This window comes from Sus scrofa, chromosome Y (genome assembly GCF_000003025.6).
Source record: "Sus scrofa isolate TJ Tabasco breed Duroc chromosome Y, Sscrofa11.1, whole genome shotgun sequence".
Lineage (NCBI taxonomy): Eukaryota > Metazoa > Chordata > Mammalia > Artiodactyla > Suidae > Sus > Sus scrofa.
Window position 1 is genome coordinate 40,741,803 of NC_010462.3, and position 14,136 is coordinate 40,755,938.

At 37.6% G+C, this 14,136-nt stretch overlaps 1 protein-coding gene across 1 annotated transcript in view; it reads left to right on the forward strand.

Moving 5' to 3' along the window:
- The window catches only part of LOC102159347 (cullin-4B-like), a 147,423-nt gene extending 136,211 nt beyond the window's left edge, over positions 1–11,212 (forward strand). The window contains exons 15-16 of the mRNA XM_021080985.1: positions 9,939–10,091; positions 11,066–11,212. Of these exons, the coding sequence (XP_020936644.1) occupies positions 9,939–10,091; positions 11,066–11,161 (249 nt within the window). The 3' untranslated portion in view covers positions 11,162–11,212. The remainder of the gene's footprint in view (positions 1–9,938; positions 10,092–11,065) is intronic.

Here is a 14,136-nt window from a genome sequence, read left to right on the forward strand (position 1 = left end):
ATATTTACAATTGATGTAGATATATATTTACAATTGATGTATTTCCTTGATGAATTGACCATTTTGTTAATGTCCTTCATTGTTTCCCATAAGAAATTTTGATTTAACACTCATAAAGGTGCAGTTGACGTTTGAACAATGCAGGTCTGAACTATGAAGTTCCACTTACACATGAATTTTTTTTTAGTAAAATTGTCCTACATTACTACTTTATGCATAGTTGGTTAAGTTAATGGATACAGAGTGTCAACTGTAAAGTTTTATACAGATTTTCAACTCTGCATGGGATCAGTACCTTTAATGCCACTGTTGTTCAAGGGTCAGCTGTATGTATTTTAGAAATATATATATATAAAATATATGCATATATATTACTGTTTAGAAACCCTTACAATTCAAGAAATAAAAGTTAAACTACTTTAAAAGGAATAAAGGACTTGAATAGACATTTCTTCAGAGAAGATATTTAAATGGTCAACAAGCACTTAAAAAGATGCTCAGATGGGAGTTCCCATCACAGTGCAGTGGTTAACGAATCCGACTAGGAACCATGAGGTTGCGGGTTCATTCCCTGGCCTAGCTCCGTGGGTTAAGGATCTAGCATTGCCCTAAGCTGTGGCATGGGTTGCAGACGTGGCTCAGATTCAGAGTTGCTGTGGCTCTGGTGTAGACAGGTGGATACAGCTCCAATTAGACTCCTAGCCTGGAAACCTCCAAATGCCACAGGAGCAGCTCTAGAAAAGGCCAAAAAACAAACAAACAAACAAACAAACAAAAAAAGATGCTCAGATGGTCAGCATTGTTGGTCATGAAAGAAATTCAAAGTTATAATGAGATATGACTTTAATGTGGGCGGCTTTAATCTGTAAATCAGGTATTAACAAGCTTTGTGAGGATGTAAAAAATGGAAGTGCTTGTTTATGTCTGGTATAACTAAATTATCATGCAGCCTCTGTGTAAAATAACACTGTGCTTTAGAAAAGTAAACAAATAATCTATATTTAGAGATATGACACAGCAATTATTTTTATATAAGCAAAAGGAAAGAATGTTAGTACTTGAAGCTTTCTAAAATTGCTTACTGAAATGTTATTTATGAGATTCAGAGTGGAAATAGCTAAGATACCATCACAGTAGGTAAATGGATAAATAAATTTTGGTATGTACATACAATGGAATATTACTCAATTATAAGGAATGACAAAGTAGTTATACATGCTTCAGTGCAACTGAATCTTGAAAATATGCATGTGAAATATTATGCAAACTGAGACAAATAAGACATAAAAGGTCACATATTGTTTAATTTCTTTCACTTTTGTGAGGAGTAGGCAAATCCATAGATCAAGAAAGCAAAGTAGTGTGTGTCCAAGTCATGGAAAATGGGAAATAAGTGATTACTTAGTGTGTACAGGATGTTTCTGGAGTGATAAATACGTTTTGAAACTAGAGATTGATTCTAGTTGCACGACATTGTGTGTATGCTGAATTCCATCAACTTGTACATTTTAAAATTGTTAATTCTGTTTTGTGAATTTCACCTCAAGGAAAAAATGTTTGAATGGTAAGACAAATTATGGTTTTTTTTTTAAAGATAGTATGTTTAAAGCTTTACTGGAAAAATTATTGGAATAAATATTAAGGACAAGTGATACTGACTAATGCTCATACAGATCATGAAGTACTGAGATATATAGGAAATATTAAGAAGTCAAAACTAAGACCCTATTGGTTTGAGAATGTTGGACCTTTATGTGGAATTTGGAACCCAGAAGGGAATGAAGAAAATAGATTACTAAATGGAGATCAGATGATTTGGAAGATTTATTGTTGAAGTTTTGGGATAGAAGAAACAATGAAAAATGTTTAAAGTTAGAGTGGTTTTTAAAATATAAGCATAAAGTTTTTAAAGAATTCATTACACATATTCTCTTTTTGATTTATTTCCAGCAACTTCTCTCATTTCAACCTGATTGCCAAAAGTTGAAATGAGAGAAGTTGCTGGAAATAAACAATTTTGGGTAAAATAAAAAATAATGAGCTTAGACTGAAAAAATAGAGTGTTAGTAATGGAATAATTTTAGTGTAGTACAAAATACTTGGAGTACAAAATAAGTACTTTGTACCTTAGACATCATATTTATTTATTTATTTATTTTTATTTTCCCACTGTACAGCAAGGGGGTCAGGTTATCCTTACATGTATATATTGCAATTACAGATTTTCCCCCACCCTTTCTTCTGTTGCAACATGAGTATCTAGACATAGTTCTCAATGCTATTCAGCAGGATCTCCTTGTAAATCTATTCTAGGTTGTGTCTGATAAGCCCAAGCTCCCGATCCCTCCCACTCCCTCCCCCTCCCATCAGGCAGCCACAAGTCTCTTCTCCAAGTCCATGATTTTCTTTTCTGAGGAGATGTTCATTTGTGCTGGATATTAGATTCCAGTTATAAGTGATATCATATGGTATTTGTCTTTGTCTTTCTGGCTCATGTCACTCAGGATGAGAGTCTCTAGTTCCATCCATGTTGCTGCAAATGGCATGATGTCATCCTTTTTATGGCTGAGTAGTATTCCATTGTGTATATATACCACCTCTTCTGAATCCAATCCTCTGTCGATGGACATTTGGGTTGTTTCCATGTCCTGGCTATTGTGACTAGTGCTGCAATGAACATGCGGGTGCACGTGTCTCTTTTAAGTAGAGCTTTGTCCGGACAGATGCCCAAGAGTGGGATTGCAGGGTCATATGGAAGTTCTATGTATAGATTTCTAAGGTATCTCCAAACTGTTCTCCAGAGTGGCTGTACCAGTTTACATTCCCACCAGCAGTGCAGGAGGGTTCCCTTTTCTCCACAGCCCCTCCAGCACTTGTTATTTGTGGACTTATTAATGATGGCCATTCTGACTGGTGTGAGGTGGTATCTCATGGTAGTTTTGAATTGCATTTCTCTTATAATCAGCGATGTTGAGCATTTTTTCATGTGTTTGTTGGCCATCTGTATATCTTCTTTGGAGAAATGTCTATTCAGGTCTTTTGCCCATTTTTCCATTGATTGATTGGTTTTTTTGCTGTTGAGTTGTATAAGTTGCTTATATATTCTAGAGATTAAGCCCTTGTCAGTTGCATCATTTGAAGCTATTTTCTCCCATTCTGTAAGTTGTCTTTTTGTTTTCCTTTTGGTTTCCTTTGCTGTGCAAAAGCTTTTCAGTTTGATGAGGTCCCATGGGTTTATTTTTGCTCTAATGTCTGTTGCTTTGGGAGACTGACCTGAGAAAATATTCATGTGATTGATGTCAGAGAGTGTTTTGGCTATGTTTTCTTCTAGGAGTTTGATGGTGTCCTGTCGTATATTTAAGTCTTTCAGCCATTTGGAGTTTATTTTTGTGCATGGTGTGAGGGTGTGTTCTAGTTTCATTGCTTTGCATGCAGCTGTCCAGGTTTCCCAGCAATGCTTGCTGAATAGACTTTCCTTTTCCCATTTTATGTTCTTGCCTCCCTTGTCCAAGATTAATTGACCATAGGTGTCAGGGTTTCTTTCCAGATTCTCTATTCTGTTCCATTGGTCTGTCTGTCTGTTTTGGTACCAGTACCACACTGTTTTGATGACTGTGGCTTTGTAGTATTTCTTGAAGTCTGGGAGCGTTATGCCTCCTGCTTGGTTTTTGTTTCTCAGGATTGCTTTGGCGATTCTGGGTCTTTTGTTGTTCCATATATATGTTTGGATTGTTTGTTCTAGTTCTGTGAAAAATGTCCTGGGGAATTTGATAGGGATTGCATTGAATCTGTAGATTGCTTTGGGTAGTATGGCCATTTTTACAATATTGATTTTCCCAATCCAGGAACATGGACTATCTTTCCATTTCTTTACATCTTCTTTGATTTCTTTGATGAAAGTTTTATAGTTCTCGGCATATAGGTCCTTTACCTCCTTGGTCAGGTGTATTCCGAGGTATTTGATTTTGTGAGGTACAATTTTAAAAGGTATCGTATTTTTGTATTCCTTTTCTAATGTTTCATTGCTGGTATACAGAAATGTGACTGACTTCTGAATGTTAATCTTATATCTTGCCACTTTGCTGAATTTATTAATCAGTTCAAGGAGTTTTGGGGTTGAGTCCTTAGGGTTTTCTAGGTAGAGTATCATGTCATCTGCATACAGTGACAGTTTGATCTCTTCTCTTCCTATATGGATGCCTTTGATTTCTTTTGTTTGTCTAATTGCTGTGGCTAGGACTTCCAAAACGATGTTGAAGAGCAGTGGTGAGAGTGGGCATCCCTGTCTTGTTCCAGATTGGAGTGAGAAGGCTTTCAGGTTTTCCCCATTGAGGATTATATTTGCTGTGGATTTATCATAAATGGCTTTGATTATATTCAGGAATGTTCCCTCTATACCCACTTTGGTGAGGGTCTTGATCATGAATGGATGTTGAACTTTGTCAAATGCTTTTTCTGCGTCTATTGAGATGATCATATGATTTTTGACTCTTTTTTTTGTTAATGTGGTGTATGATGCTGATTGATTTGCGTATGTTGAACCATCCTTGTGAAGCTGGGATGAACCCAACCTGGTCATGGTGTATAATTTTTTTGGTATGTTGTTGGATTCGGTTGGCTAAGATTTTGTTGAGAATTTTTGCATCTATATTCATCAGTGATATTGGGCGATAGTTTTCTTTTTTGGTGGTATCTCTGTCTGGTTTTGGAATGAGGGTGATGGTGGCCTCATAGAATGTCTTTGGGAGTATTCCTTCTTCTTCAACCTTTTGAGAGAGTTTAAGGAGGATGGGCACCAATTCCTCTTTATATGTTTGATAAAATTCCCCTGTGAAGCCATCTGGTCCTGGACTTTTATTTGTAGGGAGTGATTTTATGACCTCTTCAATTTCATTTCTAGTGATGGGTCTGTTCAGTTGGTCTGTTTCTTCTTGATTCAGTTTTGGCAGGCTGTAAGATTCTAGAAAATGGTCCATTTCTTCCAGGTTGTCAAACTTGTTGCCATACAGTTGTTCATAGTATTCTCTTATGGTTTTTGTATTTCTGCTGTATCCGTGTGATTTCTCCTTTTTCATTTATAATTTTGGTTATTTGGGTTCTTTGTCTCCTCTTCTTAGTGAGTCTGGCCAGGGGTTTGTCAATTTTGTTCACCTTTTCAAAGAACCAGCTGTTGGTTTTATTAATTTTCTCTATTGTTTTTTGAATCTCTATTTTATTAATTTCTTCTTTGATCTTTATAATTTCCTTCCTTCTGCTGACTTTAGGACTTTTTTGTTCTTCTTTTTCTCATTCGTTTAGGTGGAGGGTTAAGTTGTCAATTTGGGATCTTTCTTCTTTTTTGAGAAAGGCCTGTATTGCTAGACATTTCCCTCTGAGCACTGCTTTTGCAGCATCCCATAGATTTTGAGAGGTTGTGTCTTCATTATCATTTGTTTCAAGGTAATTTTTAATTTCCTTCTTGATTTCCTCATTGACCCATTGGTTTTTTAGTAGCATGTTGTTGAGTCTCCATGGAGTAGGTTTTTTCTCATTGCTTTTCCCATGGTTGATTTCTGATTTCATGGCATTGTGGTCAGAGAAGATACTTGAGATAATTTCTACGCTCCTAAATTTATTGAGATTCGCTTTGTGTCCCAAGATGTGGTCGATTCTTGAGAATGTTCCATGAGCATTTGAGAAGAATGTGTATTCTGCTTTTTTTGGATGTAGTGTCCTGAAGATATCAATTAAGTCTACCTTTTCTATTGTTTCCTTTAGGATCTCTGTTGCTCTATTGGTTTTCTGTCTAGAGGATCTGTCCATTGATGTGAGGGGGGTATTTAGGTCTCCTCCTATGATTGTATTCTCATCAATATCTCCCTTTATGTCTGTTAATATTTGTTGTATGTATCTGGGTGCTCCTATGTTTGGGGCATATATGTTGATGATAGTAACATCCTCTCCTTGGATGGATCCCTTAATCATTAAATAGTGTCCTTCTTTGTCTTTCTTTATGTCTTTTGTTTTAAAGTCTATTTTGTCTGATATGAGCGTTGCGACTCCTGCTTTTCTGTCATGTCTATTGGCGTGAAATACTTTTCCCCACCCTTTCACTTTCAATCTATCTGTATCTTTTGTCCTAAGGTGAGTTTCTTGTAGGCAGCATATTGAAGGGTTTTTCCTTTTTATCCACTCAGCCACCCTGTGTCTTTTGATTGGGGCATTCAGCCCATTGACATTTAAGGTGATAATTGAGAGATGATTATTTATTGCCATTTGAACCTCGGGTTCCAGTTGATTCTATGGTTCTCCATTCTTCCTTTCTTTTTTTTTTTTGTTTTTTTTTTTTTTTTGGTTGGATGGTCTCCTGTTATTTTCTGCTTGAGTGTATTTTTTTTTCATATTTTGCTAATGCAATATTTGGTTTTGGCTTGTGGTTGCCCTGTTTTTTAAGTATGCTAACCCCTTCCCATAATTGTGTGTTTTAGCCTGATGGTCCTCTAAGTTCAAACACTTCATTAGTATATTAAAATTAAAAAGAGAGACATACATACAAACAAAAAGGGTTATTTACCTCCTAACATCCCTTGCCCACATTTTATGGTTTTGATGACTCTTTTTTATTTTTTTCTTTTTAATTTTATTTTGTTTGAAGCATGTTCATGATTAAATCTGTATGCTGGCTTATTTGAGTGACTGCTCTCTGATTGCGGTTTCCTCAGTCCTAGTTCTTCCTCTTCTTCTTCTTCTTTTTTTTTTCTTTTCTTTTTTCTTCCCTTTCCTTCCTTTCTTTTTGGTTTAGAGAAGCCCTTTCAATATTTCCTTTAACCTGGGTTTTGTGTTGCTGTATTCTTTAAGTTTTTGTTTGTTGGGAAAAATTTTTATTTCCCGTTCTATTTTAAATGATATTCTTGCTGAATAGAGTATTCTAGGTTGCATATTTTTTCCTTTTAGCACTTTAAATATCTCTTGCCATTCCCTCCTGGCCTGTAGCGTTTCTGTAGAGAAATCAGCTGATATTCTTATGGGGGTTCCCTTGTAGGTAACATTCTGGTTTTCTCTTGCTGCCTTTAGGATCCTCTCTTTATCACTAACTTTTGCCATTTTTATTATGATGTGTCTTGGTGTGGGTCTGTTTGGGTTCAGTTTGTTTGGGGCCCTCTGTCCTTCTTGTATCTTGAATCCAGTATCCTTTAGACTTGGGAAGTTTCCGGGGATAATTTCTTCAAATATATTTTCCATTCCCTTATCTTTTTCTACTCCTTCTGGAATTCCTAGTATGCGTAGATTGGCCCGCTTTATATTATCCCATAGGTCTCTTATATTGTTTTCCAGTTTTTTGATTCGGTTTTCTGTCTGTTGACCGGATGGAGTGATTTCCATTATTCTATCTTCCATATCACTGATTCGTTCTTCTGCATTATTCATTCTGGTTTTTACTGCCCCTAGTTCAGTTTGCATCTCTGCAAATGAATGTTCTAGTTTTTCTTGGCTCCTCCTTATATTTTCTAGTTCCTTTCTGAGGGTATCTGCATTACTGTTCCTATCTTCTCTTAATTCCTTCAGTATTTTCACTATTTCTCTTTTGAACTCCAGGTCTGTCTGACTGCAGAGATCTGTTTCATTGTTGACTGTTTTAGGTGAGTTCTCTTGTTGGTTTGACTGGGGGTGGTTTCTCAGCTTCTTCATCTTGCTTGTTGTTTTCTTTCTCCTGAGGGAGTTGTACTCTCCGTTATCGGGCAGTGTTTGCCTTGTCAGTGCCGTGGAATATTTCCTGAGGCCTGGCGTTGTTGGTCAATCTTTTTTGAGGCAGTGTGGCTTTTCTGGAGTGTTGATGGGGTAACAGTGTTTCTTTGAAGCAAAGGAGGACTTCCTGAGGGCGGACAGGACTGGGAGGTCCACACCACGATGGCAGCAGATTTCACTTGGTCATGCAGAGCTTGCTCTGGTGTTTTTAGGCTGTGGGGTTCTTGAAGGGGGTTGGTGATGTTGGGCAGCTGCTCTTCAGGGGTGCATCACCCCCTGGGGGCTGGAGCAGCTATCTGGGTCACTGAGAACCTAAGAGGCTCTTCCCTAGGGCAGCCCGACTCAGAAGGACAGCCTGAGAATGTAGGCGGATCTTTTCACAGTCTGGCCGAGCTTGTTGCAGCTTTTCTGGGCTGCAGGGGCTCTTCCAGGGGGCTGGTGGTGCTGAGCAGTTATTTCACGGGAGTGGGGCACCCCCTGGGGGCTTGGATGGGTAGCAGGGCCGTTGGAGACCCAAGAGGCTCCTCCCCAGGGCAGCCCAACTCAGAAAAACCGTCTGAGATCTTTTCCCGACTCGGCCAGGCTTGTTGCAGCTTTTCTGGGCTGCAGGGGGTCCTGCCTGGAGCTGGCCGTCCGATGCAGCTGGTGCACTAGAGTATCCCCTGGGGACTTGGGTGGGTAGCAGGGCCATTGGAAACCTAAGAGGCTCCTCCCCGGGGCAACCCGACTCAGAAAAACCATCTGAGAATTAGGCCGATCTATTCACAGCCTGGCTAAGCTTGTTCTAGCTTTTCTGGGCTGCAGGCCTTTTCTCGGGGGCTGGTGGTGTTTGGTGCTATTCTCTGGAAGTGTAGCCCCTCCAAAGGGCAAGCAGGCCTGTGCAGGGACAGCCCCTATGGTGGTAGGCTTCAGGCAATTGTTGAGGCCAGCCCTCCTGGATGGCAGGCAGCCCCAGGTTCGGCTAGAGCGTAGCGGGTTGCGGGGGTGTGGGGAGGGAATGCACTGGGAAGCACAGCTTTCTGCTATCTAGCGGGCCTGTAAGCTTGCTGTGGCATGGGGGGTATTCTATGGGGACCCACCCCTTCTTCTCTCCCCTCCCCAGCACGGGCGCAGACCAGGCTCTTCTCCCAGGTTCCCTCTGAGGCGGCTTTCCACTTCCCCACCCCTAGAGTATTGTTCCCTTCCTCTGCGACACCTTTGTTTTCTAGTCTCCCAGGCAGTCTCTGCCCCGTCAAATGGTTTCTAGACCTCCCAAGCAGTTTCCGCTGTGCCCCCACCCCCCCTAGCCCGGGGACTAATCTCTGGAGCGAGGTCTTGGTGCCCAGCCCCGCCCCCAGGCGTCCCCCGGCCCCCTCTCGGGGACTAACCTTCAGAGGCGAGGTCTCGGTGCCCAGCCCCCAGCCAGGCTTCCCCTGGCCCTTTCCCAGGGACTAACATCTGGAGCCAAGGATTCGGTGCCCAGCCCCCCCGAGGCATCTCAATTTTTGGTGACTGTGCCCGTAGTTCAGATGGTCCGTTGGGTTCTTGATCGGCTTTTCCGTACTCCAACTTACTGCTACATTCTTCTCTGCATCTGGGGATTCCTCCGGTTCGTTTGATCTTTCGCCCGGTAGGTGACTTTCCAGGGTGCGGGAACCCTTTCTCCTCCGCAGTTCCCTTTCGGGAGCCCCCGTCCCGCTCGGATCCACCTTCTCTCACTCTCCTCTTTTCTCCCGTTCTGCCCAATAATGTCACGAACTTCTTGCCGTTATTGGAGTTTAGGTTCCTCTGCCAGCGATTGGTTGCTGTTCTGTGCGAGTCATTTATTCTGTAGATGTGCTTTTTTTGTTGTGTTTGTGGGAGAGGGCAAGCGTGTCCCCCTACTCCTCCGCCATCTTGTCCTCTAGACATCATATTTAAAGATAGTTTCTTAAAGTAATTTAGACTCATGAGACTATTCAGGGCTAAAAAACTGCAAAACTCAAATCAAGGCTGCATGTTTACCTCTTATTTCCGCTGATTTAAAAGAAACTGATTAAAAATTGAGGATGATTTAATACAAGCTGTTAAATACAAAAATGGAAAATACATAAAATATTTAATTAATAAAACAAGTGGATTTGATATTTTTGTTGCATTTTTCTACACAAGTTTGAACCTTTAAATCTTCTAACTTGCATACAGTTGATATGTTTTTGAAATTTTATGTATTTTACCTTAATTATTTTCATTAGGTAGAAGAACAAACCGTTACCACAGAGAGAGTTTTTCAAGACCGGCAATATCAAATTGATGCTGCAATTGTTCGAATTATGAAGATAAGGAAAACACTTAGCCACAATGTACTTCTGGCAGAGTTGTATAACCAGCTAAAATTTACACTAAAGGTAAACAAATCCACCAAAAATCTAGTAGAATCAAGTATGTTTAAATAAATTAACATTTATAAATTATTATTATATTGAGCAGAAATTCTATGGCAAAGTATATATCACAGTGATGAAATACAAGATTTCTATACCTTTTTGTGTTAATTTATTTTAAAGATTAAAATGTGTCAATACTGGGAGTTCCTGTAGTGGCTCAGTGGTTAACGAATCCGACTAGGAACTATGAGGTTGCGGGTTCGGTCCCTGCCCTTGCTCAGTGGGTTAACGATCTGGCATTGCCCTGAGCTGTGGTGTAGGTTGCAGACGCGGCTCGGATCCCGCGTTGCTGTGGCTCTGGTGTAGGCCGGTGGCTACAGCTCCGATTCAACCCCTAGCCTGGGAACCTCCATATGCCGTGGGAGCAGCCCAAGAAATAGCAAAAAGACAAAAAATAAAATAAAATAAAATGTGTCAATATTATGAGCAGAAACCATCAGCAGTGTAACATTTTAATGAGTAACAGAGAGAAATTTGCCTCATGATCCAACCATAAATATTTTGATGTATCTCTATGAGTTTTGTGCATCTTTATGATGTCCCTTATTCCTAGTAGAAAATCAAGTGTTTCCCTTAATTGAACTATTTATTATCTTCCTTCTGCTTTTCATCTTTATTATATGACAAGCTTGGTAAATAACTATATTTTCTTTTTAAATTATTAAAGAAATTGATAGTGCTATTTTTTTCTAAAATACAGCCCAGGTGTATTTTCATTCAGTGTATAATGTTTTAATTATATTTTATTCCTTTATAGCAATTTTTTTGTGTACTTCAGATTTTAATATAGTTATCTATTGTATTTAATAAATTTCTTATTTCCTGAAAGTTATCTAGATAACATGTGATTAATTTCTTTTGTGCATTTGAGAGGAGAATGGTAAATCAATATTATAATTTTATTTTTAATAACCATAATTTTTTTATTTTTTTAGCCTAGTGATCTGAAGAAGAGAATAGAATCCTTAATTGATAGAGACTACATGGAAAGAGATAAAGCAAATCCAAACCAGTACAAGTATATTGCATAACTCTGGCATTAATCTGAATATTTGTTACTCTTCCCACTTTCAGTGGGTTACTCGTGGTCCTGTTAATTGGTGTTTGAATGAAACAATGTTTTAAAGATATTCATGAAGAATTAAAATTTCCATCTACACTCACTTAAAGCATCCAGTTTTCTGAATGAAACATTATTAAATGTCATTTCCTGTACTGTATTTCATGGTCTAAATCTGCCTGGCATATTTTATACTTTTTACTGTATAATTTTCATTCTGATATTGTTCATGTTGATTACATGAAATACACATTAGTTTCATAAAGAACAAATTTCATAAAGGGCAATAATGTACCCAAATATGTAAGGAGAAGGGAGTGAGATGGATGGGGAATTTTGGGTTGGTGGATCCAAACTGTTACATTTGGAATGAATGGGCCTTGGTGTCCATATTGAACAGCACAGGGAACTGTGTGTGATTGGATCACTTTGCTGTACAACAGAGCTTGCAATGAAATTAAAGTACAGATATAATTATGAGTTAGAGTTTGTTTCCTTCACAAATATACTCTGAAGTGTAAATGATGAAACTATAGCAATTGTATTTTGAAATTTTGTGGACCCTACAAATTATTTTTCAGAGAAGCTACAAAATTTACCTCCCCAGCTGTTCATAATGATTGACTTTCTCCACACCCTCACCTATATTTGTTATTTTTATCTTTTTGATTTTAGACCCTATAACCAGTATGAGGTGATGTCTCATTGAGATATTGAGTGGAATTTTCCTGGTAATTGGTGATTTTGAGTGTCTTTTTGTGTACCTGTTGACCATCTATAGGTGTAATTTTTGTGTTGTTTTGTTTTGTCTTTTTTATGTAAAAAATTTATTGAGAGTTTCAAGTGCTCACAATTATTTTCTACATCGTATGTATATTGAAGACAATTTAGTTTTGTCGATACAAGAAATTTCTTTAAGTCAAATAATGACTTTTTAATAAAGTATAGCTGATTTACAATAGTATATTAGTTTCAGCTGTACAGCATAAAGATTATTTTGTAGATTAAATTCCATTATAAATTATTAAGATAATGGCTATAATTTTCTGTACTATACATATGTACTTATATATTTTATGCATAGTAGTTTTTATCTGTTTCCTACTCTTAACATGCCTTTCCTTTCTTTTTTCTCCCCTGTAGTAACCAATACTGTTTTTCTACATCTGTGAATCTGTTCATATTTGCTATATACATTTCTATTTATTATAATTTTATATTCCACCTTTTTTAGGACCACACCCACAGCACATAAAAGTTACCGGGCTAGGGGTTAAGTCAGAACTGCAGCTGGAGCCTACATCACAACCACACCACCAGATCTGAGCCACATCTGTGACCTACATCACAGCTTGTGGCAACGCCAGTTCCTTAACCCACTGAGCTAGGCCAGGAATTGAACCTGTATCCTCATGGATACAAGTCAAGCTCTTAATCCACTGAGCCACAGTGGTAATATCATACAATATTTGTTTTTCTCTGACTTATTTCATTCAATGTAATATTCCTTAGGTCCATACGCATGGATGCAAAAGGCAGAATTTCATTTTTTCAATACTGCTGGGAATATTCTGTTATATAAATATATGTGTGTATATATATGTATATGCTCAGGTATACCATATGTTTATATACACATATATTTATATAAAAAATTTAAATATCATAAATAACATCTTTGTTCATTTTAAGTTGCTTCTATATCTTGACTATTGTAAATATTGCTGCTATGAACATTTATCTTTCTTTTTCAAATTACTGTTTTCTTCCTTACCAGATATACACCTAGAATTGCAATTCCTAGATTATATTGTAGTTGTATTTTTAATATTTTTGAGGAATTTCCATAATGTCTTTTTATAATGGTTGCATTAACTTATACTCCCATCAATAGTGCACAAGGATTTCATCATCTCCAACATTTCGTATTTGTAGACGAAATAGCCACCTGACAGATATGAAGTGATATATCATTTTTTTAGATTTGTGCTTCTCTAGTACTTACTGATGTTCAACATCTTCCATGTGCCTGTTAGCCATATTTATATCTTATTGGAAAAACAAACATGTTAAGATCTCCCCATTTTATAAATTGGGGGGTTGATACGGAATTATATGAGCTGTCTGTGTATTTTTTATGTAACCCCTTGTTGCTCATATCACTGGAAAATATTTTCTCTCACTTAGTAGTTTAATTTTATGAGTGTTGTCCACTGCTGTGAAGAAGCTTTTAAGTTTAATTAGATCTCATTTATTTATTTTAGCTTTTATTTATTTGATCATGTTAAATAGTTTTGAAAAAACATTGATTCAATTTGTCAAAGTATGTTCTGCCTATGGTTTCAGTTATTACTCTTAGGCCTTTAGTTCATGGTGAGTTTCTTTTTTATATGGTGGGAGGAAATGTTCTAATCTTTTCATTATGCACATATCTGTCCAGTTTTCCACCATCACTTGTTGAAGAGTCTGTATTTTCTTCATTGTTTATTCTTTCCTCCTTTGTCTTAGATTATTTTAACCATAAGGTTGAATGGGTTTATTTCTGAGCTCTCTATTCTCTTCCTTTGATCTATGTGTGTATATAGCCTGCTATCTGTGATGGTGGTACCTCAAGTTTTGTTCCCTTTTCTGGGATTTCTGTAATAATTTGAGGTCTTTTGTGATTCCATATGAATTTTAAGATTATTTGTTCTAGTTCTGTGGAAACTGTCACATATTTAGAAAATATGCATTAAATTTGTAGATTGCTTTGGGTAGTATGACCATGTTAAAAATATTATTGTTTCCAGTTTAAGAGCACAGGATATATTTTCATTTTTCTTTTGTCATATTCTATTTCTTTCATCAATATATTATGCTTTAAGAGTATAAATCTTTAGCCTCCTTGGTTAAGTGTTTTCCTAAGTTTTTAATTTTTTTAACGTGATCTAGATGAGGGTTTTTTTA